This window comes from Phyllobates terribilis, unplaced genomic scaffold (assembly GCF_046119375.1).
Source record: "Phyllobates terribilis strain yellow unplaced genomic scaffold, ASM4611937v1 Scaffold_10__3_contigs__length_209671492, whole genome shotgun sequence".
Classification (NCBI taxonomy): Eukaryota; Metazoa; Chordata; class Amphibia; order Anura; family Dendrobatidae; genus Phyllobates; species Phyllobates terribilis.
In genome coordinates, this window is record NW_027362770.1 from 159756035 (window position 1) to 159782258 (window position 26224).

General features: G+C 48.7%; 1 protein-coding gene across 1 annotated transcript in view; it reads left to right on the forward strand.

The window, feature by feature from the left end:
* LOC141164589 (uncharacterized) overlaps positions 1–26224 on the forward strand; it is a 234843-nt gene that overhangs the window by 109185 nt on the left and 99434 nt on the right. Inside the window, exon 4 of the mRNA XM_073650000.1 lies at positions 5114–5225. Coding sequence (XP_073506101.1) covers positions 5114–5225 — 112 coding nt within the window. The remainder of the gene's footprint in view (positions 1–5113; positions 5226–26224) is intronic.

Below are 26224 nucleotides of genomic sequence, written 5' to 3' on the forward strand. Positions count from 1 at the left end.
TAAGACCTTTGTGGCGGTTCTGGATCGCAAGAAGATTCTAGTCTGGGGCCATTAGTCCAAACTAGCTAGCCATGCTGGCCAGAGGAAAACCTTCCTGCTCATCACCCGGCATTACTGGTGGCCTTCCTTATGCAAGGATGTTGCAGACTTCGTCGCGGCTTGTTCTTCTGTGCCCGTAACAAGGTTCCCAGGCACCTTCCAGCCGGCCGGTTCCTTCCCCTTCCCGTACCTTCCACTCCGTGGCAACACATTGCTATGGACTTCATTACAGATCTCCCTATTTCTGTCATTTGGGTGCTCGCTGACCGCTTTTCTAAAATGGCCCACTTCATCCCTCTACCTGGCCTCCCGTCTGCATCTGTGCTGGCTAAGGACTTCATCCATCACGTCTTTCGTCTCCACGGCCTACCCCTTCACATTGTGTCTGATCGCGGGGTCCAGTTCACTTTGCGCTTCTGGAGAGCTACATGTAAGCTGCTGGATGTCACCTTGGATTTCTCCTCTGCTTATCATCCTCAGTCCAATGGTCAAGTGGAACGTATCAACCAGGTCCTTACCAGCTTCCTTCGGCACTTCGTCAACGCTCATCATAACAACCATGAGAGCGAGTCTTCTTCCAAATCCCCTTTCTTTGTGGTCTAAGGTCAACACCCCCGGATTCCGTTTCCCGTCTCTTCTTCACTGGACAATCCTGCCGCGGAGTTTCTGGTCAGCGAATTTTCAGCCATTTGGGAAGACACCAGGTCCACACTTCTTCAGTCCTCCGAGCGGATGAAGAGACATGCTAATAAGAGACATTTGGATTCACCTCAATTCCGTCTGCAGACAAGGTCTGGCTCTCCTCCAAATATGTTCGTCTCAAAATTCCATCATACAAGTTGGATCCACAGTTCATCAGTCCGTTCGAGGTTCTGAACCTAATCAATCCTGTGGCCTACAAGCTAAAACTTCCGGCCACCTTACGGATCCCTAACTCCTTCCACGTATCTCTCCTCAAATCAGTTGTCCTTAATTCCTTCTCTGACAATCCAGGTACCACCCCTGCTCCGGTCTCCGCTGAGGACATCTACGAGGTAGAGAACATTTTGGCCACCAAGAGGGTAAGAGGAAAAACTTTTTTTCTTGTGGATTGGAAAGGGTTTGGCCCAGAGGAGAGGTCTTGGGAGCCCAGGGAGAACTTTAATGCCCCTCATCTTCTTAAAAAAATTCTTGAGGGCCTTAAGAAGAGGGGGCATAAAGGGGGGGTACTGTAGCATCGGAGTCTCTGCCTCCGGCCAGGCAGAGACTCCGCCCCCCTTACCGCCACGGTCCTGGTCTGGCATATGCTGCTCTCCTTGCTGTTGCTGCTGGTGCTCACAGGGGGCCCGGGGCTCCGGGGTGTCTATTGCCTGGCCAGATTGTCCTCATTATATGTGAGGCGCCGCGGCACATACCGGCAGACAGTGGCAGGGGGGGCCCCGAACCTCTCCCCCAGCAGCGGCGCACTGCAGCAGTTAACTTCCCTGTGCTGGCCCGGCCGCGTCACTGCTAGGAGAAACGGCCCTGTGCACGGCCGTGTCTCCTAGCAGTGACGTCACGCATTGCGCACCCGACCTGCAGTGCTGCACCGGAAAAGAGCAGGACTGGAGCCGAGCCGGGGAATGGTGAGTGTGTGTCTGTGTGTGTGTGCAGGCAGATATCATTGTGTGATGTCTGTTTATATGTATTTTTGTGTTTCAAATGTGTTTATGCATGTATGCATATGTCTGTATATGTTTGTGTGCGTGCATGACTGCGTGCGGCCTCCCGCTGAGTATAGATGGCGCCGTGTGGCCTCCTGCTGTCTCGGGGGGGCGCCGTGCGGCCTCCCGCTGTGTATAGATGGCGCCGTGCAGCCTCCCGCTGCTTATAGATGGCACCGTGCAGCCTCCGCTGTGTATAGATGGCGCCGTGTGGTCTCCCGCTGTGTATAGATGGCATTGTGTGGCCCCCCGCTGTGTATAGATGGCATCGTGTGGCCCCCTGCTGTGTATAGATGGTGCCGTGCGGCCTCCTGCTGTCTCTGGGGGGGGGCATCGTGCGGCCTCCCGCTGTGTATAGATGGAGCCGTGCGGCCTCCTGCTGTCTCTGGGGGGGGCGCCGTGCGGCCTCCTGCTGTGTATAGATGGCGCCGTGCAGCCTCCCGCTGTGTATAGGTGGCGCCGTGTGGCCTCCCGCTTTGTATAGATGGCGCCGTGCGGCCTCCTGCTTTGTATAGATGGCATCGTGCGGCCTCCCGCTGTGTATAGGTGGCGACGTGCGGCCTCCCGCTGTGTATAGATGGTGCCGTGCGGCCTCCCGCTGTATATAGATGGCGCCGTGCGGCCTCCCGCTGTGTATAGATGGCGCCGTGCGGCCTCCTGCTGTGTATAGATGGCTACGTGTGGCCTCCTGCTGTGTATAGATGGCTACGTGCGGCCTCCTGCTGTGTGTACATGGCTATGTGTGGCCTCCTGCTGTGTATAGATGGCTACGTGTTCTCAATATTGAGTCATGCAATTAATGTAAGGCTATGTGCCCACGATGCAGAAATGCTCCGGATTTTTTTTTGAGCGTTTCTGCATTTCCCTGGCAGAAAAAACGCATGTGGATTATACATGCGGCTTGTACATGCGGATTGTACATGCGTTTTTCCTGCCAGGGACTTGCTGATGTGAAGCGTTCTTCACATGCATTTCCGCATGCGGGTTGACAAGCGCTTTCCAAGCGATTTTAGCATCACTTGGAAAGTGCTTGACAACTTGGTCACACTATATAAATCCATGCAACCGGCATGGATTTATATAGTGTGACCGTAAAGAATGGTAAAAAATAAATATATAATTACCTTCTGATGGCCTGCCGTAGTCAGCGGTCGCGTGACCCGTCACATGACTAAATGACGTCACGGCAGGTCCTTTTCAGACCATCGCAAGCTGCCAGCAAGCCAGGACGCATCGGATAAAGACACCAGGGGCCATCAGAAGGTAAGTATAATATTTATTTTTTATTTTATTCTTTTTTTACAGGTTCTATGGTACCCGGGTCCGGAGGAAAGGCTCCTCTTCTCCAAACCCGGGTACCATCCGCACATTGAAACGCATGGATTCTGCATGTACAGATGCAGTGATGCGGATTCCATGTGTTCCAATGCAAGTCAATGGCGGCGAAAGCGCCGCGCTTCCGCAAAATAATTGGTAGTGCTGCGGATTTTTCCGCAATGATAATCTGCAGCGGAAATTTCCGCAGCATGTGCACAGCACATGCAGATTATCATTGGGGACCATGGTAGACCTTTTACCAAGCATTTTTAAGCGTTTCTGCAGCGGAATTGCTGCTGCGGAAACGCTTAAAAAACGCATAGTGGGCACACAGCCTAAAAAAAATTATTATAATTAATATTGTGCCAAATTAATTTCACGTGAACTATCACATGATCTATCACAGGGGATCATGTGACATGTCACGTGATACATCAGGTGTGTGTGTGTGTGGGGGGGCCCGCACCTTCTAAACTGCCCGGGGCCCTTGCTACTCTTAATCCACCCCTGCCTGCCGTACCCGCCAGCCTGCTTACCTGGAAACACCTGCCAGTTACCTGCCGTGCCCGCCAGCCTGCTTAACTGGAAGTGACGCGCCCCCTGGGCCTGTGTCGTGCGTGCACGTGTGTGTGGGGAATACCCGGAGCCGGATCGCTGGGGGTTGTAGTCTCCGTGGCGATGTCCCGGTCCGTGCCCAGGGCGGTCAAACCAGTGGCAATCTTAATAGTGTTATAATTGTCCGACTACGCCACCCGTGGATTGCGGTCAGTGGGGACCACCACTGCAAGGCAGACCGCTGAGGCCGGTGTTATGTGTGCAGCTAAGAATGGGATGACGGGAGGAGTACAGCCTCAGGGCAGTTAGTGTGGAAGATGGGAGTGATGGTGCACGAGCGCAGCAGGAATAACTCAGAGTCCGTGCAGTGCAGTTCAGGGTCTTTACTGGTGTTATAAGGCAGACCCTCCCGGGAGTACTGGTTAGCAGTAGAGGCCTGGTCAGTCTGTGAGCAAGCAGGATCTCCCCTGGCCAGGTGGAGTTGTAGGCCTCCCCGTCTATCTGCACTCTCTCCTGGCTACCTTGCTGTATGCGGGTAGAAGTAGCCCGCGTCCCTGAGTATACTGTGTGGTGCTCACCCGTATGGCCGGTGACTTGGGTGACTTGAGTGTCCGGTCTTAATGTCTTCAGCCAGGGTGAGCTATCTAGCTTCCAGCCCCTGGCACTCACTGCTGCTCCTACAGAGCTCCTGCTGTAAGTTTCCCTCTCCAGGCTCTGACTAACCTAATCCCGCCCCAGACCCAGTTTATAATGGCAGATTCCTCCCCTCCCAGGTCTGGGCGGGCGGTGTTGCATGCTTAGGGCTCCTGACCAGAGAAACCTCCCACTTGCTCTCAGACATAATATTTCTATTACTGTGGCAACCAGACCCCTGGGGTGCCACAGAAGCACCTGCCAGTTACTTGCCGTGCCCACCAGCCTGCTTACCTGGAAGCACCTGCCAGTTACCTGTTGTGCCCGCCAGCTTGCCTACCCGGAGCACCCGTCTGGCTATCTGCCGAACCAGCCTGCTTATCCACCCGGACCACACGTCAGCCTTCCAGCCGTGCTCATCAGGTGTACCGGTCAGTTCCTGCCATCTGAACCGTGGGAGTCACCTGCTCTCACACAATGTCGGTCCCAGAGTGGCACCTGGTCCCTCTGCTCGGTCCCTCCCTGGTTCACAGAGTCGATTGAGCCGCCGTGCGACCTTGGTCAGGCCGAGTAGATACTTAGTCACGCCCCTCTGGTCCCTCCTTGCACCGCTGCACAGAGGTTCCACCACCCGAACCCGTAACACCTATTATCTATATATCATCTACCTATTATCTATCTATTATTATTATCTATCATCTACTTATTATCTATCTATCTATTATTTATCTATTATCTATATATCTGATTATACAATATCTGTCTATCTTCAGTATCTCTTAACTGTTTTTCTATTCATTGATCTGTAAGTTTTTATTACTTTATTATTTCCTACTCATTTTATTCCGCTCTGTTTATTGATTTTCCTTAATTCTTTCTGAATACAGGTAGTAACAGAGACACTTGATGTCGGAGGACAGAAAACAGCTTCAATTGGAAACATAATTCGGGGGATATTAATCTTCCTGCTTCCCCCATTGTTCCTTCTCATTTTTAAATGTAAGTCTGATTTCCTTTACACCTTGATTATTATTATATGTATCAGCCGGTTGTATCCATAAGAATAAGTAATGTACAGATCATATCTGTGCTGAAACTTTAAATGTTTGAGGGAGCTGCACAATATGTTTCCTACAATGGTCCTGAGTCCTGAGCACTGAACCAATGAGAAAGCATCAAGGTGTTTGGACCATGGGGCTCGGGGAAGTGATACAGCCTCTGTATTCTGCTGTTCTGGAGCTACAGGGGGTGCAGAGGTAAATGTCACCTCTGGACTCTTCTGCCTGAGGAGTCCTATAGTATCTCTGTCATATAAGTACTATAAAAGCACATGATGGGTGGTGGAGCTGTGACAGATTTTACATTCGGACCTCGGAGTCAGACCGTCCATGTGGCCAATAAGCACCAACCTCACTTTGGGGTCCTGCTGCCTAATTCAACCATTCGCCAGCTCAGCTTTCAACTTTGGAAAACTCTCTCCATAACCATTGTAAGATGTTAATGCTTTTGCCCGCTCCACACTCAAATACCCTATAGGGCTGTGTATAATCTACTTACTTATAAGTCTGGCATGATATTTGTATAGAAAGTCAACTGAAATGTTCTTCTTCTTCATTATTCTTCATCAGGTTGTTCCTTGCTGTCCTACTGATCTGAAGAGACTAGAGATGGATAATGCACTGGACGATCATTCAGAGATAAATGTGAAATAAAATATACATTTACCACTTGTCTGATAAAAAAAAAATTAGTTACAGGGAAACATGAGTTGCGGCGCCTCTTACACATGAATGTGTTTTTTTTCTGTGCATTTCGTCAAGATAAAGATATGAAACCCCTACACCAATAAGCAAAGCTCCTCAATTATGGAAGCCATAACAGTGACCAATGATTGGTATCAGTAAAATGAGCCTATAACCAGTGTAAGTGACGCGCCCCCTGGGCCGTGGGGTACCCAGAGCCGGGCCTGTAGATCCTGGGGGTTGTAGTCACCGTGGCGATGACCCGGTCCGTGACCCAGGTGGTCAATCCAAGGGTAGTAGATGTATATAGGTTATATAATGTCCAACTATGCCACCTGTGGAGTGCGGTTAATAGAGACCGCCGCTGCGGAACAGTCCTCTGAAGCCGGTGGTATAGCAGCAAAGGTGGTTTAACTCCCCACAGGAAGAGTTAGCTTCAGGGCAGCGTGTGTGGATGATGGTGGTTGTGCAGGGGGTCGCGGTGCAGAAATAACCACAGAGTCCATATAGTGCAGTCCCAGGGTCTTTACTGGTAGCAATTAGACAGGCCTGGACTGGAGTACTGGCTAGAGATAAGAGTCCGGTCAGTCTGGGAAGAAGCATAGAGTTCTCCTGGACAGGTGGAGTTGTAGGCCTGCCGTTCTCACTATACTCTTTTGGCTATTCTGCTTGAAGCTGTGTTGTAGCCCACGTCCCTGAGTGTAACGTGCTGTGCTCACCCGTATGGGTCTGGAATCCCCCACAGCCTCGGGCTCCGGTTCTCTGTGTAGCTCCAGCTAGGACATGCTATCTCCAGCTCCAGTCCCTAGCTCCTCTCTCTTCAGTGTCCTAAACTCAATTCCAGCACTAAACTAAACTAACCCCGCCTCCAGATCCAGTTGCCAAGGGGAGGAGCTCCCCTTGCTGGCTTAGAACCAGGAAAGTGTTGCATGTATAGTGTTCCTGTCCAAGAAACCCCTGCTTGCCTCCAGACAAGGCATTACTTCTTTTGAGGGAAGCAATACCACTGTGGCAACCAGACCCTTGGGGTGCCACATTCCCCCTAGTTAATTTCAGTACTCAGGGACTGAACATATTTTTGCAAAATAACAGGTAACAATAACAATAACAAGGTACATTAGAATATTTACAAGCATTACAGTCCTTGATAGGTTACAGTATAATCTGCAACCAGGTGTCCATTCCACTGCGCAAGGTGTAATTTGAGGGACCCGTCCAAAACCCTCCACGGAGGCCCTGGGGTGGCTTCAGGGCATTGATGATCCAAGTGGTGGACCACGTCTTCGGCCACCTCCAACGGGTTTTTGTTCAGTGGTCTGTCACAAGGGGGCACTTTTATAAGTGCAACTATTTACAATGGAGAGTTCTTTGGTTATTCACTGTCCATAACCTAAAAGTCTCTGGATCCCTTTCGGGTAACTGGATAAACAGGTTAAATGCACACATATAAAACATTTAAATACGTTTATACTTTAAATTTCTGCAGTTTAAATTCTCCAACGGGCTGGGGACTGACCTTTTGTACTTCTCGTGGATCTACGGAGTACACTATCTGTCACTGCTCTACCCTGATCCCTTGTGTCTACCCCTGGTGTGGTGGGTTCAGTGTGGACTGCATTACTAGTATTTTGAGGTGACACTGGTAGGTTGGGCATCTTCCTACGGATTCTTTGGCTCACCGTGGGTACGACAGGTTCATTGTTAGCAGAGGGTAGATTCTCCTGGTCTGCTGTTGATGAAACTTCTGCCTCCGGGGCCAATTGTTCTTCCAACTCTTCTGGGACTTCTGCAGCTTCCTGAGGGGCTGGTTGGAGAAAGGTAAGGACTGGCACAACAATTGCATTGTTCACTTGTGTCCATGACCGGGGAAATTCTCCGAGTACTGTTCTGACCATTTCTTCCACTTCCTTTGTGGGTTGAGGGCTATCTTGGTCTTCTTTAGAGTAGTGCAGTTGCTCGGGACATTTCTTCAAGTGGTCTCTTGAAACTGTTGCTGATGTTTCTCCTCCATCCTTACTAATGAGGCACACTTTGGAGTTATCATGACTCGAGGGTAGGATGGTGTACGTCTCTACCTCCCACTGGTCATCCAATTTGTGGAGTCGCCTCTTCCTCTTAAGGACCTGTTCTCCAGGTGAAAATGGAACAGCAGGTGCGTGTTGATTGTAAGTCTTCTCTTGTCTTTGTCTTGCTTGGGACAGACTTCTTTCAACACTCTCTTGCACTTTGCGGTATTGTTGCTTCCGCTCAGTATCCCAATCTGCATCTGGTGAGGCTGTCTCTGGCGTTAGGACTCCCATGTCCAGGTCTATGGGTAGCTTACCAGGTCTTGCTCTCATCAGGTAAGCAGGTGTGCAGTTGGTAGAGTTTACTGGGATATGGTTATAGAGGTCCACCAGATCTGGTAGCTTTTCTGGCCACAGGCTGCGTTCTTCCAGGGGCAACGTCTTCAACAGGTCTATCACCACCTGGTTCATCTTCTCACACAACCCGTTGGTCTGGGGGTGATAAGGTGTTGTCCTGATTTTCTTGCAGCCGTACAGGTTGCAGAATTCCTGAAACACCTCCACTTTGAAGGCCGGACCTTGATTAGTAAGCACACGGTCAGGGTAACTGTGCGGGCAGCAAAAGTGCTGCTGGAAAGCTTTGGCTGCTGTCTGAGCCGTATGGTCCTTTACTGGCACTACTACCAGGAACCGGGAGTAGTGGTCTATGATGGTGAGAGCATAGACATAGCCTGACCTGCTTGGAGCTAGCTTCACGTGGTCCAAGGCTACCAGTTCAAGTGTCTGTTTGGTGATGATGGCCTGCAGGGGAGCCCTCTGGCTGTCACGGTCTTTTCGCCTCAGGTTGCATGGTCCGCATTCTCGACACCACCTCTCGATTGCTTTCCTCATGAGAGCCCAGTAGAACCGCTCACATAGCAGGACTTCCAACTTCTTCCATCGTGGTACGCTCCATCTTGGTACGCTTCTAAGACCATCGACGCATCCCGCCTCGGGACTACCACCTGCCAGACCAATTCATGTGTCCGGGAGTTGATGGCTCTTTCGACACAGCTTCCCTTCATAGATGAATAGCTTGCCCTTCTCCTTCCACAGCTGTTTGGTCTCCTCTGGAGCATCTGGATCAGGGTACGAGTCAGCTCGTGTCAGCAACTCCTTGACTAGGCGGACAGCCGGGTCACTATCTTGTGTCTCTGCCCCTCCATGGTGGGGCAATGGATTGAACATGGCCTCTCTGTTGGCGGAGCACCTGTTCTTCACACAATCGGAGCACTGGGTTATCCCATGACGGTGGAAAGCGGTGTGACGCCCGGGTGGAGGAGAGACGACGTCGGAAGGGGACGCCTCTCCTTCCCCGCTCGCTAGCCCACCCTGAGAGATGAAGGGAACTCGGAACCGGGCCTCCGGTGTAGTGTGGATGCAGTCGTGGCCTAGGCCCGGTCCGTGCCCAGGGTTGTCACAGTCAAAAAATAAGGGCTAGGAGGGACGGTGGTAATCGAGTGGATTAGGATGACTATGCCACCTGTGGTTTCTGGTGATCTTCCACCAGCGCTGCGTCCCGTCCTCTGAGCCGGGATGTAGTGGCAGCAGAAGATGATACTACTCCCCACAGGAGGAGCAGGGCCTCAGGGCAGAGAAGAGGGATCAGGAGAGTCGTAGTGGGTGGTGCGGTGTGGTGTCGCGCTGAAATAAGGGACCGGAGGCAATGGATGCAGTCTTCCAAGCTTTACTCACATTGTTAGGTGTCAGCTGCAAGGCTTCTCCTTGCTCCTCACGGCGCGCTGCGGCCACCAGGAAGGGGTTCAGCACACTCCGGGTGCATGAATCAGGACCCCCGCACCATAGTGTTCCTGTACTTGCCCACTAGGTCCTCTCCTGTCCGTGTGTGCTACGTGTACTAAGGCCGGGTCTCCCTCTGGACTATGCACAGAACAAACGTAAGGGTGGCGACTCCGCTCCGTCCGTTACCCGGTGGGATCCACTGAACCTCCGGGCTTCTCTGACTAAGACTTGAAGTGACAGAGTCAGATATCGGGGGCCGGTACCCCTTTTGCAGCAGGAATCCCTCTGACTAGGCCAGAATAGTGAGGACAGGTGGCGTATGCCGCTCCGTCTGCATCCCCCTGGGATTCTTTTGCCTGTGGAGCTTGTCTTCTCTGCTCCCCTCCAGGCCTTCTTAGGTAGGGACCTTGACCAGGTAGAGACAGCCGTTAACTCTAGCCCACTCCTCGCTTCAATGCCAGAGGACGAGGACCGTGTATCTTCTATCAGCTGCAGGTTCACACAGAAAGCCACGTTCAGTGATGAAGATCACAATCAAAGACCATAAGCCCAAGATGGTCGTTTATTAAATATGAAATACTAAGTGTAACCTAAAAGTGCGTCCTCCACCCTCTCCCACTACACGGTTCCCCCTATCTTTTGGTTACCCCCATCACCTCTTATCCCGGCTGGGGCAGCACGGTGGTGCATATAAGCCCCCCGCGGGTGGGAGAGGTTTAGTGTTTGGTGATGTGGTGGGGTCATGATAGGTGCTCCCTCCTTACCTCGGAGAGGAGATACCACACCTCGGTCTGAGGTGCAGTACCCCTGTGGCGACTGAACCCTCAGGGGCGCCACAGCGGGGATCTCTATCTCCTCCAGCTCCTCCGGGTCTTCTCTCCCATCTGGCAGGTTCGGCATCCTGGACAGCGCATCGGTGTTTGCATTCTTGCGCCCAGCCCGGTACTTGATGGTGAACTCATAATTAGACAGTCGGGCCATCCATCTTTGTTCCAGGGCACCAAGTTTCGCAGTGTCCAGGTGCGTCAGCGGGTTATTATCCGTGAAGACGGTGAATTTGGAGGAGGCGAGATAATGCTTGGAGCGTTCTGTCACAGCCCAGACTATGGCGAGGAACTCCAACTTGAAGGAACTGTAGTTTTCGGGGTTCCTTTCTGTGGGCCGGAGCTTCCTTCTGGCATAGGCAATCACTCTTTCTCTGACTTGCTGTATCTGGGACAGCACCGCTCCTAGCCCCACGTTACTTGCGTCTGTATGGAGTATGAAGGGTTGGCCATAGTCAGGGTAGGCCAGGATCTTGTCTCCCATGAGGGCCATCTTCAGCATACTGAAGGATTCGTCTTCCTGCTTATCCCATTTGAATGGAGGTTTCGGGTTTTTGGCCTTCCTGGACTGGCCTACTAGAAGGTCCTGCATGGGTAAAGCCAGCTTGGTGAAGCCTTGGATAAATCTTCGGTAGTAGCCCACCAACCCGAGGAACTGCCGCACTTCCTTGATAGTGGAGGGTCTTGGCCAGTCCTTGATTACTGTGACCTAGGTACTGTACCTTGGGCTTCAACAGGTGGCATTTTGACGGCTTCACCTTCAGGCCAAAACCAGCTAGGGCTTCAAACACCTCTGCCAGGTGCTTCAGGTGATCTTCATAGGACTTGGAGTATACTATGACGTCGTCCAGGTACAGCAGGACTGTCTCAAAGTTCTTATGTCCTAGACAGCACTCCAGCAACCGCTGGAAGGTTCCTGGGGCTTTGCAGAGCCCCAATGGCATGCAGTTGAACTCGCTGAGGCCCATCGGGGTTGTGAATGCAGTCTTTTCTTTATCCACCTCTGCTACAGGAACCTGCCAATACCCACTAGTGAGATCCAAAGTAGAGAAATAATTAGCAGATCTTAATGCAGCTAGTGACTCCTCAATCTTGGGTAATGGGTATGCATCTTTATGTGTAATGCGGTTAATTTGCCTGTAGTCTACACACATTATCATCGTGCCATCTTTTTTCCTTACGAGAACTAATGGAGCTGCCCAGGGGCTACAACTGTCTCTTATCACCCCAGCCTCCTTCATCTCTCGTAACATCCCCTTGGCATTTTGGTAGTGTGCAGGGGGCACAGGCCGGTACCTTTCTTTAATGGGTGGATGGTCTCCCGTGGGGATATGGTGTTGAACCCCTTTCACCTGCCCGAAGTCGAGTGGGTGTTTGCTGAAGACCCTTTCATACTCCTGTACCACCCAGTATACTCCATGTTTTTGCTGCTGAGGGGTGGAGTCAGTGCCCACGTGTAGCTTCTGACACCAGTCCTCCATCTGTCCCTTGCAGCCATTATCCTCTGCCTGTTTGATTGGAGGTAAGGGTTCCACTGTTTTTATAGAATTGCTGCTGACGGTGAATAATTTGGCAAGTGTAGGATACCGGGGCAAATGGACTTCTTTCTCCCCAATATTTAGGATGCGGACTGGCACTCTCCCATGGCGGACATCAACCACCCTCCTGGCTGTCAAGATGGTGGGCCTACTGTCAGAGTATACGGGCTCTACCAGGGCCTGGTAATCTCTACCCCGGAGACCGATTGCTGCCCGGCACCATATCAACATTTCACTTCTTGGGGGCATGGCAATGGGGAACGGGTCATCCTGACACTGCCAATTTCACCACCAGACAGTCCTACCTGTTGTCTTCTCATCAGGGCTCTGATTTCTCTCTGCAGAACCCGCTGCTGACTGGAAATGGCAGTCTCCGCAACCTGCTGTAACAAGACAATAATTTCTGAAAGACAATTTTCAATGACATTAGTGTCTAAGGTTATGATGGGATGACTTCCTCAGCGATCAGTGCCAACAATTATCATTCCTTGCGCCGGCAATTCCACTTTGCCAACCTTTATGGTCACTTCTTTAAACCCCACTTGAGGTACGGGCTGACCATTGCTGGCATAGATGCTTAAATGTTCATCTGGCGGGTAATGTCCGAATCAGTCCGGTACCGTTTGTAAAGAATGTAGGGGATAGTGGTCACCTGTGATCCAGTGTCCAGCAACACACTCATCGGGATGCCGTCAAGCACGACAGGTAGGACCGGTCATCCCCCCACATACTTGTCTCGCCAGTTGCGTTGGCCTGGTGGTCTTACGCCTGGGGGTTGGCCCTCTGCCCCAGGTTTTGCTCGTTTAAATTACAGTACCTTGCATAATGTCCTGGCTTGTGACAGCGGCGGCAGATGGGTTGTCTGTATTGGTCGTAGCGGTCACTGTTCCTCCCTCTGGTTGGTGGAATCCTCCTCTGTTGTTGCCACGGGACGTCCTCCGGACTGGAAGCCAGCTGGATCTTCCCTTTGGGGGACACCTGCAAGGACTGCACAGCTTTGGTTAGTGCAGCTACACTTTTAGTCAGTTCTTGGACCTGAAGGTGCAGGTCTGTAGATGGGGCATTGTCCAGAGTCTGTGCATCAGCTCCCACAGGCTCTGGGGAAAAGGGGGCCACCTCCTGGTCATAGGTAATAGCTGGGCGCCGGTGAGATGTAGCGCCACCTGGTGTTGGTTCTCGCAGCACCCGGATGGCTCTGTCTTTAAATTGTGCAAAGTCCAGATCAGGGTTTTGCAGAGCCATTATGCGCAGCTGTGTCCAGTGAGCGCTGGACAGGAGCCCCTCAATAAACTGCTCAGTTAGCAATCTGTTCTCATCATGCACACAGTCGGGGTCTACCTGTTTGATGGCCCTCAGCGCCTCCTGCAGGTTTAAAGCATAGTCCCGTACACTGTCCTGCGCCCGTTGTTTGCACCCATAAAACTTCATTTTTATCTCACCTGTAGTACTGGTGTCAAAGGAGTCCTTTTTGCGGGCCACAGTCCCTTTGTCTCTGGCTGACCAGGACTTCACTTCTCTCTGGGCTGCACCAATCAACTGGCCTATGAGGATGCTCACTTTCTGCTCATCGGACAGGGGAAACACTTTAAATAAGCTGCTCAGTCTTTCTTTAAAGTCACTCAGGGTGTGCGACTCTCCTGAGTACTGGGGCAACCACGCTGCCTCCGGTATAAATGGCATGGAGAATGGCATTACCACGGCAGCGGCCGCGCCTGCGGCTGAAGTTCCCTCCATATTGGGCGTCTTCCTCCCCCCTAGTGTACCGTGGCCTACCTTCTTTCACTTTGCTTCCGTAGGCCGCAGTTCCGCAGGCGATGGTCTCCTTTGAGGACCTGGCGTCGCTTGCTTCTGACATCAGCGCTTGCTGGGGCTCCTTCCAGGACCTGGCACTGCGTCCTTGCATGAGGCGGGGCTTGGGCTTCACGCGCTTCCAGCGGTTACGCCCCTCTTCTTCCCGCGCGGCGATCCGGAAATGGTGGCCAATGGCGGGAAACAGCGCAAATTTGGCATGAAAACTTCACCACGGTATGTGACACAGTTCTTTAAGGAGCACAGTACCCGGTGGCAACGGGCACGAAATCCTGCCGACTACGCCAAAGTTGACGCGACCCCTGGGCCGTGGGGTACCCGGAGCCGGGCCTGTAGATGCTGGGGGTTGTAGTCGCCTTGGCGGTGACCTGGTCGGTGACCCAGGTGGTCAATCCAAGGGTAGTAGATGTACAGTACAGACCAAAAATTTGGACACAACTTTTCATTTAAAGATTTTTCTGTATTTTCATGACTATGAAAATTGTACATTCAAACTGAAGGCATCAAAACTATGAATTAACACATGTGGAATTATATACTTAACAAAAAAGTGTGAAACAACTGAAAATATGTCTTACATTCTAGATTCTTCAAAGTAGCCACCTTTTGCTTTGATGACTGCTTTGCACACTCTTGGCATTCTCTTGATGAGCTTCAAGAGGTAGTCACCGGAAATGGTTTTCACTTCACAGGTGTGCCCTGTCAGGTTTAATAAGTGGGATTTCATGCCTTATAAATGGGGTTGGGACCATCAGTTGTGTTGTGCAGAAGTCTGATGGATACACAGCTGATAGTCCTACTGAATAGACTGTTAGAATTTGTATTATGGCAAAAAAAAAGCAGCTAAGTAAAGAAAAACGAGTGGCCATCATTACTTTAAGAAATGAAGGTCAGTCAGTGTGAAAAATTGGGAAAACTTTGAAAGTGTCCCCAAGTGCAGTTGTAAAAACCATCAAGCGCTACAAAGAAACTGGCTCACATGAGGACCGCCCCAGGAAAGGAAGACCAAGAGTCACCTCTGCTTCTGAGGATAAGTTTATCCGAGTCACCAGCCTCAGAAATCACAGGTTAACAGCAGATCAGATTAGAGACCAGGTCAATGCCACACAGAGTTCTAGCAGCAGACACATCTCTTCAACAACTGTTAAGAGGAGACTTTGTGCAGCAGGCCTTCATGGTAAAATAGCTGCTAGGAAACCACTGCTAAGGACAGGCAACAAGCAGAAGAGACTTGTTTGGGATAAAGAACACAAGGAATGGACATTAGACCAGTGGAAATCTGTGCTTTGGTCTGATGAGTCCAAATTTGAGATCTTTGGTTCCAACCACCGTGTCTTTGTGCGACGCAGAAAAGGTGAACGGATGGACTCTACATGCCTGGTTCCCACCGTGAAGCATGGAGAAGGAGGTGTGATAGTGTGGGGGTGCTTTGCTGGTTACACTGTTGGGCATTTATTAAAAATTGAAGGCATACTGAACCAGCATGGCTACCACAGCATCTTGCAGTGGCATGCTATTCCATCCAGTTTGCGTTTAGTTGGACCATCATTTATTTTTCAACAGGCCAATGACCCCAAACACACCTCCAGGCTGTGTAAGGGCTATTTGACCAAGGAGGAGAGTGATGGGGTGCTACGCCAGATGACCTGGCCTCCACAGTCACCAGACCTGAACCCAATCGAGATGGTTTGGGGTGAGCTGGATGTTAGAACCTTGCTGTTAGGTTTTTTTTCCTTTGCTGGTCACATGACCTTGTTGGCCTATTTAATCCTGCTCCGCCCTTCTGGCTTTGCTGGACTTCATTGTATATCTACTTTCTAGCTAGCCTGTGCTCTGTATCTAACTCTGTTAGTTTGCTTGGTCTACGGACCTCTAGGTTCTATCTATTTTGTTTGTTCGTCTGTCTGCTACTATTTCTGTTAGGAGGTGTCCCATATTCCTCCCAGTCCTTAGTACTTGTAAGGATTCCCTCCCCAAATCTATAGGTCTCCGTACAGACTAGATTAGGACTTTAGCAGGTCTGATCGCAGGATCAGGTTCCCTGTTACATCGTAGGGATTCAGCTGAGTCTTATAGTAGGGACAGATCTCCTCTCTTTCCTTAGCTTTGGTAGCAGAACATAACAGTAAGTCCAGCCTGTAAATTCTCTAAGGAAAGATTTTTTTTTGTTCCATCATGGTGTCGGTTCAGGATTTGGCTAAACACCTGCAGGGACTCTCTCTGGAAGTGGCCGAGCTCCGTCAGCACGTGAGTAACTGTCCTGGAGCATATTTCTTGGAGCCTAAGGTATGTTTGCCGGATTTATTTTTTGGTGAACATCGAGAATTTTTTTCATTTAAAAAAGCTGTTGTGTCGGATGGTGACGCCTCTGCCTCTGTTCCTCCGGTGGTGGAGGACGGGGAATTTGAAATTTCTCGCATCCTTGACTCTAGACGGTATAGAGGTAGTTTGCAGTATCTTGTGGCCTGGAAAGGTTTCGGACCCGAGGATAACTCTTGGGTGAGGTCAGATGATGTTTCCGCGTCCAGACTTATCAGAGCGTTTCACAGGAGATTTCCTGATAAGCCTGGTCCTAGGGGATCCGGAGGATCCTCTTAGAAGGGGGGGTACTGTTAGAACCTTGCTGTTAGGTTTTTTTTCCTTTGCTGGTCACATGACCTTGTTGGCCTATTTAATCCTGCTCCGCCCTTCTGGCTTTGCTGGACTTCATTGTATATCTACTTTCTAGCTAGCCTGTGCTCTGTATCTAACTCTGTTAGTTTGCTTGGTCTACGGACCTCTAGGTTCTATCTATTTTGTTTGTTCGTCTGTCTGCTACTATTTCTGTTAGGAGGTGTCCCATATTCCTCCCAGTCCTTAGTACTTGTAAGGATTCCCTCCCCAAATCTATAGGTCTCCGTACAGACTAGATTAGGACTTTAGCAGGTCTGATCGCAGGATCAGGTTCCCTGTTACATCGTAGGGATTCAGCTGAGTCTTATAGTAGGGACAGATCTCCTCTCTTTCCTTAGCTTTGGTAGCAGAACATAACACTGGACCGCAGAGTGAAGGCAAAAGGGCCAACAAGTGCTAAGCATCTCTGGGAACTCCTTCAAGATTGTTGGAAGACCATTTCCGGTGACTACCTCTTGAAGCTCATCAAGAGAATGCCAAGAGTGTGCAAAGCAGTCATCAAAGCAAAAGGTGACTACTTTGAAGAACCTAGAATATAAGACATATTTTCAGTTGTTTCACACTTTTTTGTTAAGTATATAATTCAACATGTGTTAATTCATAGTTTTGATGCCTTCAGTGTGAATGTACAATTTTCATAGTCATGAAAATACAGAAAAATCTTTAAATGAGAAGGTGTGTCCAAACTTTTGGTCTGTACTGTATATAGGTTATATAATGTCCGACTACGCCACCTGTGGAGTGCGGTTAATAGAGACGGCCGCTGCGGAATAGTCCTCTGAAGCCTGTGGTATAGCAGCAAAGGTGGTATAACTCCCCACAGGAAGAGTTAGCTTCAGGGCAGTGTGTGTGGATGATGGTGGTTGTACAGGGGGTCGCGGTGCAGAAATAACCACAGAGTCCGTATAGTGCAGTCCCAGGGTCTTTACTGGTAGCAATTAGACAGGCCTGGACTGGAGTACTGGCTAGAGATAAGAGTCTGGTCAGTCTGGGAGCAAGCATAGAGTCCTCCTGGACAGGTGGAGTTGTAGGCCTGCCGTTCTCACTATACTCTTTTGGCTATTTTGCTTGAAGCTGTGTTGTAGCCCACGTCCCTGAGTGTAACGTGCTGTGATCACCCGTATGGCTGGCAGCTCGGGCCTTGTGGGTGCTTCGCTCCTCCGTAGCGGTGCTGGTCCCTCTGTGCTGCTGAGCCTCCGGGCGTCTGATGGGGCCAGGAGACCTGCAATCTCCTGCCCTGCGGTATCTGCTGCTGGGCCTGAAGGATCCCACTGCCTTGGACTTCGGTGTCCGGTTCTCTGTGTAGCTCCAGCTAGGACGAGCTATCTCCAGCTCCAGTCCCTAGCTCCTCTCTCTTCAGTGTCCTAAACTCAACTCCTGCACTAAACTAAACTAACCCCGCCTCCAGATCCAGTTGCCAAGGGGAGAAGCGCATGCATTGTGTTCCTGACCAGGAAACCCCTGCTTGCCTCCAGACATGGCATTACTTCTTTTGAGGGAAGCAATACCACTGTGGCAACCAGACCCTTGGGGTGCCACATAAGCACAATGACTCTTTAATCAGTGCCAGAAAATTGACTTATACACCAGCATAACCTAATAATAAATAATTACACACTAAGGTACTAAAAGTCCTAGTGTAACGTGGCGCAGGGCTGTAGTCGTGGGCGAGGTACAAGTCTTCCATGCCTCGGCACGCTACATGAAGATGGAGGTCCTGGCTGGGTGTGTTGTCTTTGTCTATGGGGGCGCTACGACCTTGAAGACCACACGATACTAAAACGTAAAAATGGTGGATCTCCACTCCGTGTTATCACGTGAGGCTCGTGTAGGGAAAGTATGCAAAAGGAAGTAGATCCCGGCACTCACAAATGTTGAGAAAAGCCTGGGATGGTCTGAAATGTCCCAATGTAATTTGCATTGGAATAAACAGCAATTATTCATTCAACACGTGAGTACCAGGATATAATTCCTTTCACATGATACTGATGTCTTCGATTGGCCAGGACAAGATGTTTAAAGGTTCAATGAGGAAGACCACCAATCAAAAATAAACAGTTTTTACTAAACAACAACTTGGTGGGGTTTATGTACAATAGATTAAACTTCAGGAAAGTTTCCTTTAGAACATGGAACATCTTCACACACATTTTCTCTTTCCTTCTCTAGGCTGGCTGGTTTCTGCCTCAGCTAGTTCCTCTGCCTTCACAACAAACCCAGCACAGTACTTCAGAAGCTTTGCTAGTGAGAATCCTGTACTTCAACCCATGTTTCCACACCACTTTTCCCTTAGAGGAGCTACTTTTGCCACTATGGCCGTTACTTATCTTCTCAGTTAACTGACACCTTGGAACTCCCAGCCGGGGCACTCTCTTCATCTCACATTCCGTGTTCTGTCCTGGTCCGTTACCTCTCTATCCTGCAGACTTGGGGCAGTACTGTTAGGTGTCCAGTCCCAGGACTCATCACCAGTGCATCATTCTGTCTTACTTACCTTTCTTTTCTCAGGATCATGCTTTCTACAGACTTGGTCTCCTCTCACGTTAGGGAACCCCACGTCATGCGACTCTGCTCATTGATCAGACAATAGGCCTGCTTCTGCTTCAGGCTGAGCCCTATCTCACTTCTTGACAGGAAACTGTTAATGTCCCTTCACTTTATCCCCTCCCACTCTGGGCTAGACCCAATCATTATCCCTAACTCTCCCTACTGTTGGTTAAACTATAACACCGTCACTAATACACATTACAACAATATGTGTATCTGTAAGGGGGAACGTGGGCCGTAAGTCCATCTCCTTACACTAGCTTAACCTAAAAATGGATAATTACACATAGGAACACTGAGGTACAACAAGTTTCATTATAACATGGGAAATAATGAATACACAGGGCTGCTACGGGGCTTTCCAATCCATTATACCAGGGTCTATGGAGGGACTATGCTACTTTTCAGGTTTTGTACAGGAGGTAACTTGGTTCATCAGATTAGCTACTATTGTCTGGAAGTGGCAATCTCTTACTGTCTGCTAACACAGCACATGGAAGAGGGTATATTAGATACACTGTTTAAACCATATGGTAAAATAGAGAAGCAAATAAAGCTGACAGCAATATTAAAGTATACATGTGTCTAGAATGAGGGCAACATAAGAGTATACAATGGTCTAGTATCAGTGCCAAGCAGCATAGGTTAGACCTAAATAATAAGGTGCATTAGAAGAGATAGAGACATTATCTATAGATAGTCCTCCGCTCCGATGGTGTGATATCCAACCAAACGGATGTTTCGCTGTGAGCCTTCTTCTGGGGGTGGTGACACATTGATAGAGTGCCTCTTTTAAATCGTATGTATCCTAATGAGAGGAGAGGATGATGATCATGTGGTGTACATCGTAGTTACGGCACAGTGCCAGCGCTTCTGCATCAAACAAGAGGTGAGAGCAGCACATGATCAAGAGTCCAGTCACGCGACCCGAAGCATCTTCTGCCCATAAATACAACCTGGGCTACAGTAGTCATGCAGAATGCTGCGCATGCACGCCAGCATGAAAAACTGATGTAATAATTGGTCATAAAATGGTTAACATAAAGAATGATTGCAATACAAGCAGCGATATAATGTATTTGAGAACGAGAATATGAATCAAAGTGCTAAAATTAAAATTAAAAATGTGCCAAGTGCAACTTGCTGTATAATGAATAATATAATAGTAGAAAATGAAGTAAAAAATGAAAAATATAAAAAATACATCATGGATATACCCACAAAAATAGCAAATAAATACCTAACACATAATGCATAAAAGATACATAATGACAACTGATAAGTCAAACATATAAGTATAAATATCAATTTATCACCTCACTATTTCTGAATAGGGGAGTTCAGACCTCTTATTAGGCCATGGCCCCACTATCAGTATTTGGTCAGTATTCAGTAATTTTTCTCAGGAGTGGGAGCCAAAACCAGGTGAGGAACAATCAGAGAAAAGGTATAATAGAAACAAGTCACCAATTCTGCATTTATCACCCACTCCTGGTTTCGTATCCCACTCCTGAGAAAAAATACTGATCGAATACTGACCAAATACTGATAGTGAGGCTATGGCCTAAGTTGGGATTCCAGTGATCCGGCCATCATGAGACTGTTGTAGGTACAGGTGCATCTCACTAAATTAGAATATCATCAAAAAAATAATTTATTTCAGTTCTTCAATACAAAAAGTGAAGCTCATATATTATATAGAGTCATTACACACAGAGTGATCTATTTCAAGTGTTTATTTCTGTTAATGTTTATGATTATGGCTTATAGCAAATGAAAACACAAAAGTCATTATCTTAGTAAATTAAAATAATTAACAAAAAACACCTGCAAAGGCTTCCTAAGCTTTTAATAAGGTCCCTTAGTCTGTTTCAGTAGGCTGCACAATCATGGGTAAGACTGCTGACTTGGCAGATGTCAAGAAGGCAGTCATTGACACTCTCCACAAAGTCCCAGAGTCTGGAGGAAGAGTGGAGAGGCCACAATCCAAGCTGCTTAGGGTCTAGTGTGAAGTTTCCACAATCATTGATGGTTTGGGGAGCCATGTCATCTGCTGGTGTTGCGCCCCTGTGGGTCCAGTTGTCACAGAGGTACTGCATCTCACCCGGAGGTGTGGTACCCCACTCTCAGGAAAGGACGGAGTACTACTGGGGACCCACACACCCACATCCAACACTACACCACTCCAGACCAGCAGGAGGGGCAAGATGCACTTGTCCACTGCTGAGCCCTGTCCCTGGCTGGAAGGGGGGAACCAAGAGAGGGGGAACCATGTAGTGGGTGTGGGTGGAGGAAGTAGATCAGGGGAGCACAGGCAGAATGAGTATAAGAAGAATGGGAACCATCTAGAAGGAGTTCAGTTCAGGTCAGAGGCTCAGAGGAGACAGTTGGGAGTGGGAACTCAGGAGGAGCTCCGTTCAGGAGAGGAGGAGAGCCGGGCCTAGTGCGAAAAGCCCAGGAGGAGAGACAGAGAGGACGGGAGCAGAGGGAAGGCTCCAGAGACAGAGGGGATCCCGGGGGCACGGTGAGTGCAGGAAGCCACCCGTGCACCCGAATCCACATGGACGTGGAGGGATCAGGCCACAGAAGGGGACCGGCCCCAGACTAGTGGAGAACAACAAGGCTCAGCTAGCCAACCGGAGGCAGCAGCACTTTCAAGGTGTTGCAGCCAAAACCCACATTTATATCGCTGAAAACGTGGCCACATAGGGTCCAGGGGATTGCAAGTTGCCCGACAAGACCCGAGGCTTGGGACACTAATTGTGAGGCACAGGGCAGGAGGGTGAGAGTCAGCGCAGAGAAGAAGACCAGGAAAGGTACATAGAACGGGGTCCCGTTTAAGTGCTCCTGAGGTACCTGAAGGATTGCTGGATCCCTACTCCGGAGGACACAGGACGATGTGGGCGGTCATTTCCTGCTGCAGGGGTGACTTGGAACTGCTTTGAACTGTGAGTAAAGCCTGAAGACTGCACCGCACTGTGTCCTCGACTCATTATCTGCGCCATCACCTGCATTACACCGCACCACCAACATCTGCCTCATAAAATCACCATCTACTGTCCTGAAGCTAAGCTCTGCCTGTGGAAAGCTGAACCAACTCTGCTGCATCACCATCAGCTCCAGAGAATCTGCACCGCAGTGGCGGCCCCATATAGCCGCATACCACAGGTGGCGTCATGAACATTATCTCTAAAAACTTTATTCCCCTTCTACTTTTCCTTTAATTTGACCGCCTGGGGCCACGGACCGGCTCACTGCCACCGTGACATCCCCCAGCATTGACCGGCCCGGCTACCGAGTACCCTACGGCCCAGGGGGTACATCACTGGTGTAGGTCCACTGTGTTTTATCACGACTAAAGTCAGCGCAGCCGTCTACCAGGACATTTTAGAGCACTTCATGCTTCCCTCTGCCGACAAGCTTTTTGGAGATGGAAATGTCATTCTCCAGCAGGACTTGGCACCTGTCCACACTGCCAAAAGTACCAATACCTGGTTTAAAAACATCAGTATCACTGTGCTTGATTGGCAGCAAACTCGCCTGACCTTAACCCCATAGAGAATCTATTATAGAGAATCTATGGGGTATTGTCAAGAGGAAGATGAGAGACACCAGACCCAACAATGCAGACGAGCTGAAGGCTGCTATCAAAGCAACCTGGGCTTGCATAACACCTCAGCAGTGCCACAGGCTGATCGCCTCCATGCCACGCCGCATTGATGCAGTAATTGATGCAAAAGGAGCCCCGACCAAGTATTTAGTGCATTAACTGAACATACATTTCAGTAGGACAACATTTCGGATTTTAAAATCATTTTTCAAGCTGTTGTTATAAAGTATTCTAATTTACTGAGATAATGACTTTTGTGTTTTCATTGCCTGTACGCCATAATCATCAACATTAACAGAACTAAACACTTGAAATAGATCACTCTGTGTGTAATGATTCTATATAATATATAAGTTTCACTTTTTGTATTGAAGAACTGAAATAAATTAACTTTTTGATGATATTCTAATTTTGTGAGAAGCACCTGTATATTCAGGGAAATTGCTATAAAAGCCAATCTATCAGTAGCTCAGCTGCCGGGTGGGTAGAGGGAATATTTGTTTGAGGCCCCGCACTCAGAGGGGCGCACCCCGAGCTACCGCTGCCATTAAGTATACTGGCATGCACAGAGCATGGAGACACCAATATAGTTAAACTCTGCAGTAGATCTCCCTGCTCTACCGCTATCAGTTCTGTAGACAGCAAGTGGCTTTAAGCCCGCAGTCTACAAAACGGCAGGACGATACAGTGATAGAGGCGTCGGTGCACACACAGTACATCAGAGTCCTGGCACAGAGATGTCATCGTGCCGATGTGGTGGACATGTCAGGATTCTGGATTAGGTGAGTATATGCTGTTTTTTATTTAAATTAAAATTGTGGTGTGACTGTGGAGGGATCATAAAGTATGCGGGGGCCCTCCTGCCTTGGGGGTCCTCATACATTTCAGGGGCTACTGTGGGGCCCTTAAAAAGTGTGGGAGCCATTATACAGTGTGGGGACTATTGAGGGGATCATCATACAGTGTGGGAGCTAATGTGGGGGCCAATATACAGTTTGGGGGCTACTATTGGGTCCATCATGCAGTGTGGAGACTACTGTGGTGGCCCTCATATAGTGTAGAGACTACTGTGGTGGCCCTCATATAGTGTGGAGACTACTGTGGGGGACTCTCATACAGTGTGGGACCCTCATAAAGTGTGGGAAACTAAATTGTGGACAATTATACAGTGTGGGGGACACTGTGGGGTCCTCTCATAAAGTGTGGAGACTACTGTGGGGGGCTCCCATACAGTGTGGAGGCCCTCATAAGGTGTGGTGGACTACTGTGGGAGCCATTATACAGTGTGGGGGCTGCTGTGGTGGGCCATCATAAAGTGTAGAGACTACTGAGGGATCCATCTACTGTAGGGGCCATTATAGTGTGGGAGGTAATGTGAGGGCCATTATACAGATTGGAGTCTACTGTGGGGACCAGCATACAGTATGGGGATTAATGCGGAGCCATTATACAGTGTGGGTCCATTATACAGTGTGAGGAGTACTCTGGGGGTCATTATGCTGTGTTTTAGGGAGCATTCAGGACATCATTCTGTGTAAAATGGAGCTGTTGCCGGGAGTCTGGGTGGTCCTAAACAGACATGTAAGAAACAGTCCTGAGCCAAGATTTTATGGACCATTTCAGGTTCTCATAACGACAGCAACTTTCGTGAAGCTTGAGGGGAAACCCACTTGGATACGTCCCAGCCTCTGTAACAGAGACACACCGCCAGCTAAAGGATGGTCTCAGCTAATTGTGTTAGACTATCTCATAGCAAAAGAAGGCAGATGTGTCAAATAATAGGTTTTTCATGTTGTTACTATATCAGTCTTATGGAAAATCTCTAGGTGATGGCTAATACACAAAAATAGCCAAAATACGAGAGAAACGGTTACAGGAACACAACGCAAACAAAAACTCATGGTGGGAGAAATATTCTCTTTCCTGAGCCCATCCAATTGGTTCAAGAGTCTAAGCAATTAGTATTGTTCTGTTTGTTGGTATGTGTAGCCATAAAAGCGCAAATGTATGTTATACCTAAGGTAATGAAGTTAATGTGTAAGGAAAAACTTGTCAAGGAATCCATGGTTGTATTTATATTCCCCAAAATAGAAGAGATCCATTGTTGTGATACAATTCTGGGTGTTTAGATAGGGAGCTCAGTATATGCATCTTGTCTTATTCTCTTGTTCTATGGTAATCAAATGGTTAACACTACTGGGAAGCTAAGTTTCATATTTCTGTTCATGCCCCTAAATTACTATTGGCTATATTTTTCGGCTTAAAGTTAACTTTGTTTGTGACATTATTTAAACTTGAGCTATGAATTAGGTTGTGCTGTCTGATTTCTCATAAACATAGATAAAAGCTCGGAGTTCAAAAGGCATAGAAGAGAGTGGATTTCACTCACACATATAAGAAGCAAATGAACAGTTTAAGTAAAAAAAAGCAAAAACACAGTTGCTGCCTGCCTCGCGTGGTGATGGCTCAGCTACTAAGCCCAGTACATATATTGTACCCACCATATGAAGTACTATAATAAATATTCATGTCTATGAGAAAACTGAGAGAAAAGAAAATTAGCTGAGCAATCTGGCTGACAGCAATCACATACTCTATCTATAGACAGCTTTAGAATAAAGAGGGAAGATTATGAAGTCATGAATAACAAAGCAATGGGGAAAATAAACCCCAAGTAGGGTTGAGTAGACACGTGGATGTTCGAGTTCATCGGATTTAGTCGAACTGTAATCCAAAGTTTGGTTCAGGCATCAGAAATTGACCCAAACTTGACCCCGAACCTGATCCAAAAAGAAGTCAATGGCAACCTGAACTTTGGTACTGAAAAATGGCTGTAAAATGGTGGTAGTAAGGGCTAGGGGGCTGCAAAAAGAAGCAAAATGTGAGTAAGAGCCGGACAATTGCCCTGAAAACAAATGTGGGTAGGAAAATTAGTTAACACAGAATAAAAAAATAATAATAATAATCTTGAACCAGGAGGCATAGGACCAAGTGGAGGAGGAGGTGGACGTGGCGGTATACTTTAGGTGGAAGAGGAAGAGGAGATATACACTGTACAGTGTAAGTGTACAGGCAATACAGGGATTTACCAGTGATATTATACACAGGAGCTCTGCATATAGTATCAGTGTACAGGTAATACAGTGATCACCAGTGACATTATACACAGGAGCTCTGTATATAGTGTCAGTGTACAGGTAATGCAGGGAATCACCAGTGACATTATACACAGGAGCTCTGTATATAGTGTCAGTGTACAGGTAATACAGGGATCACCAGTGACATTATACACAGGAGCTCTGTATATAGTGTCAGTGTACAGGTAATATAGTGATCACCAGTGACATTATACACAGGAGCTCTGTGTATAGTGTCAGTGTACAGGTAATGTAGGGAATCACCAGTGACATTATATACAGGAGGTCTGCATATATTGTCAGTGTACAGGTAATACAGTAATCAGTCCA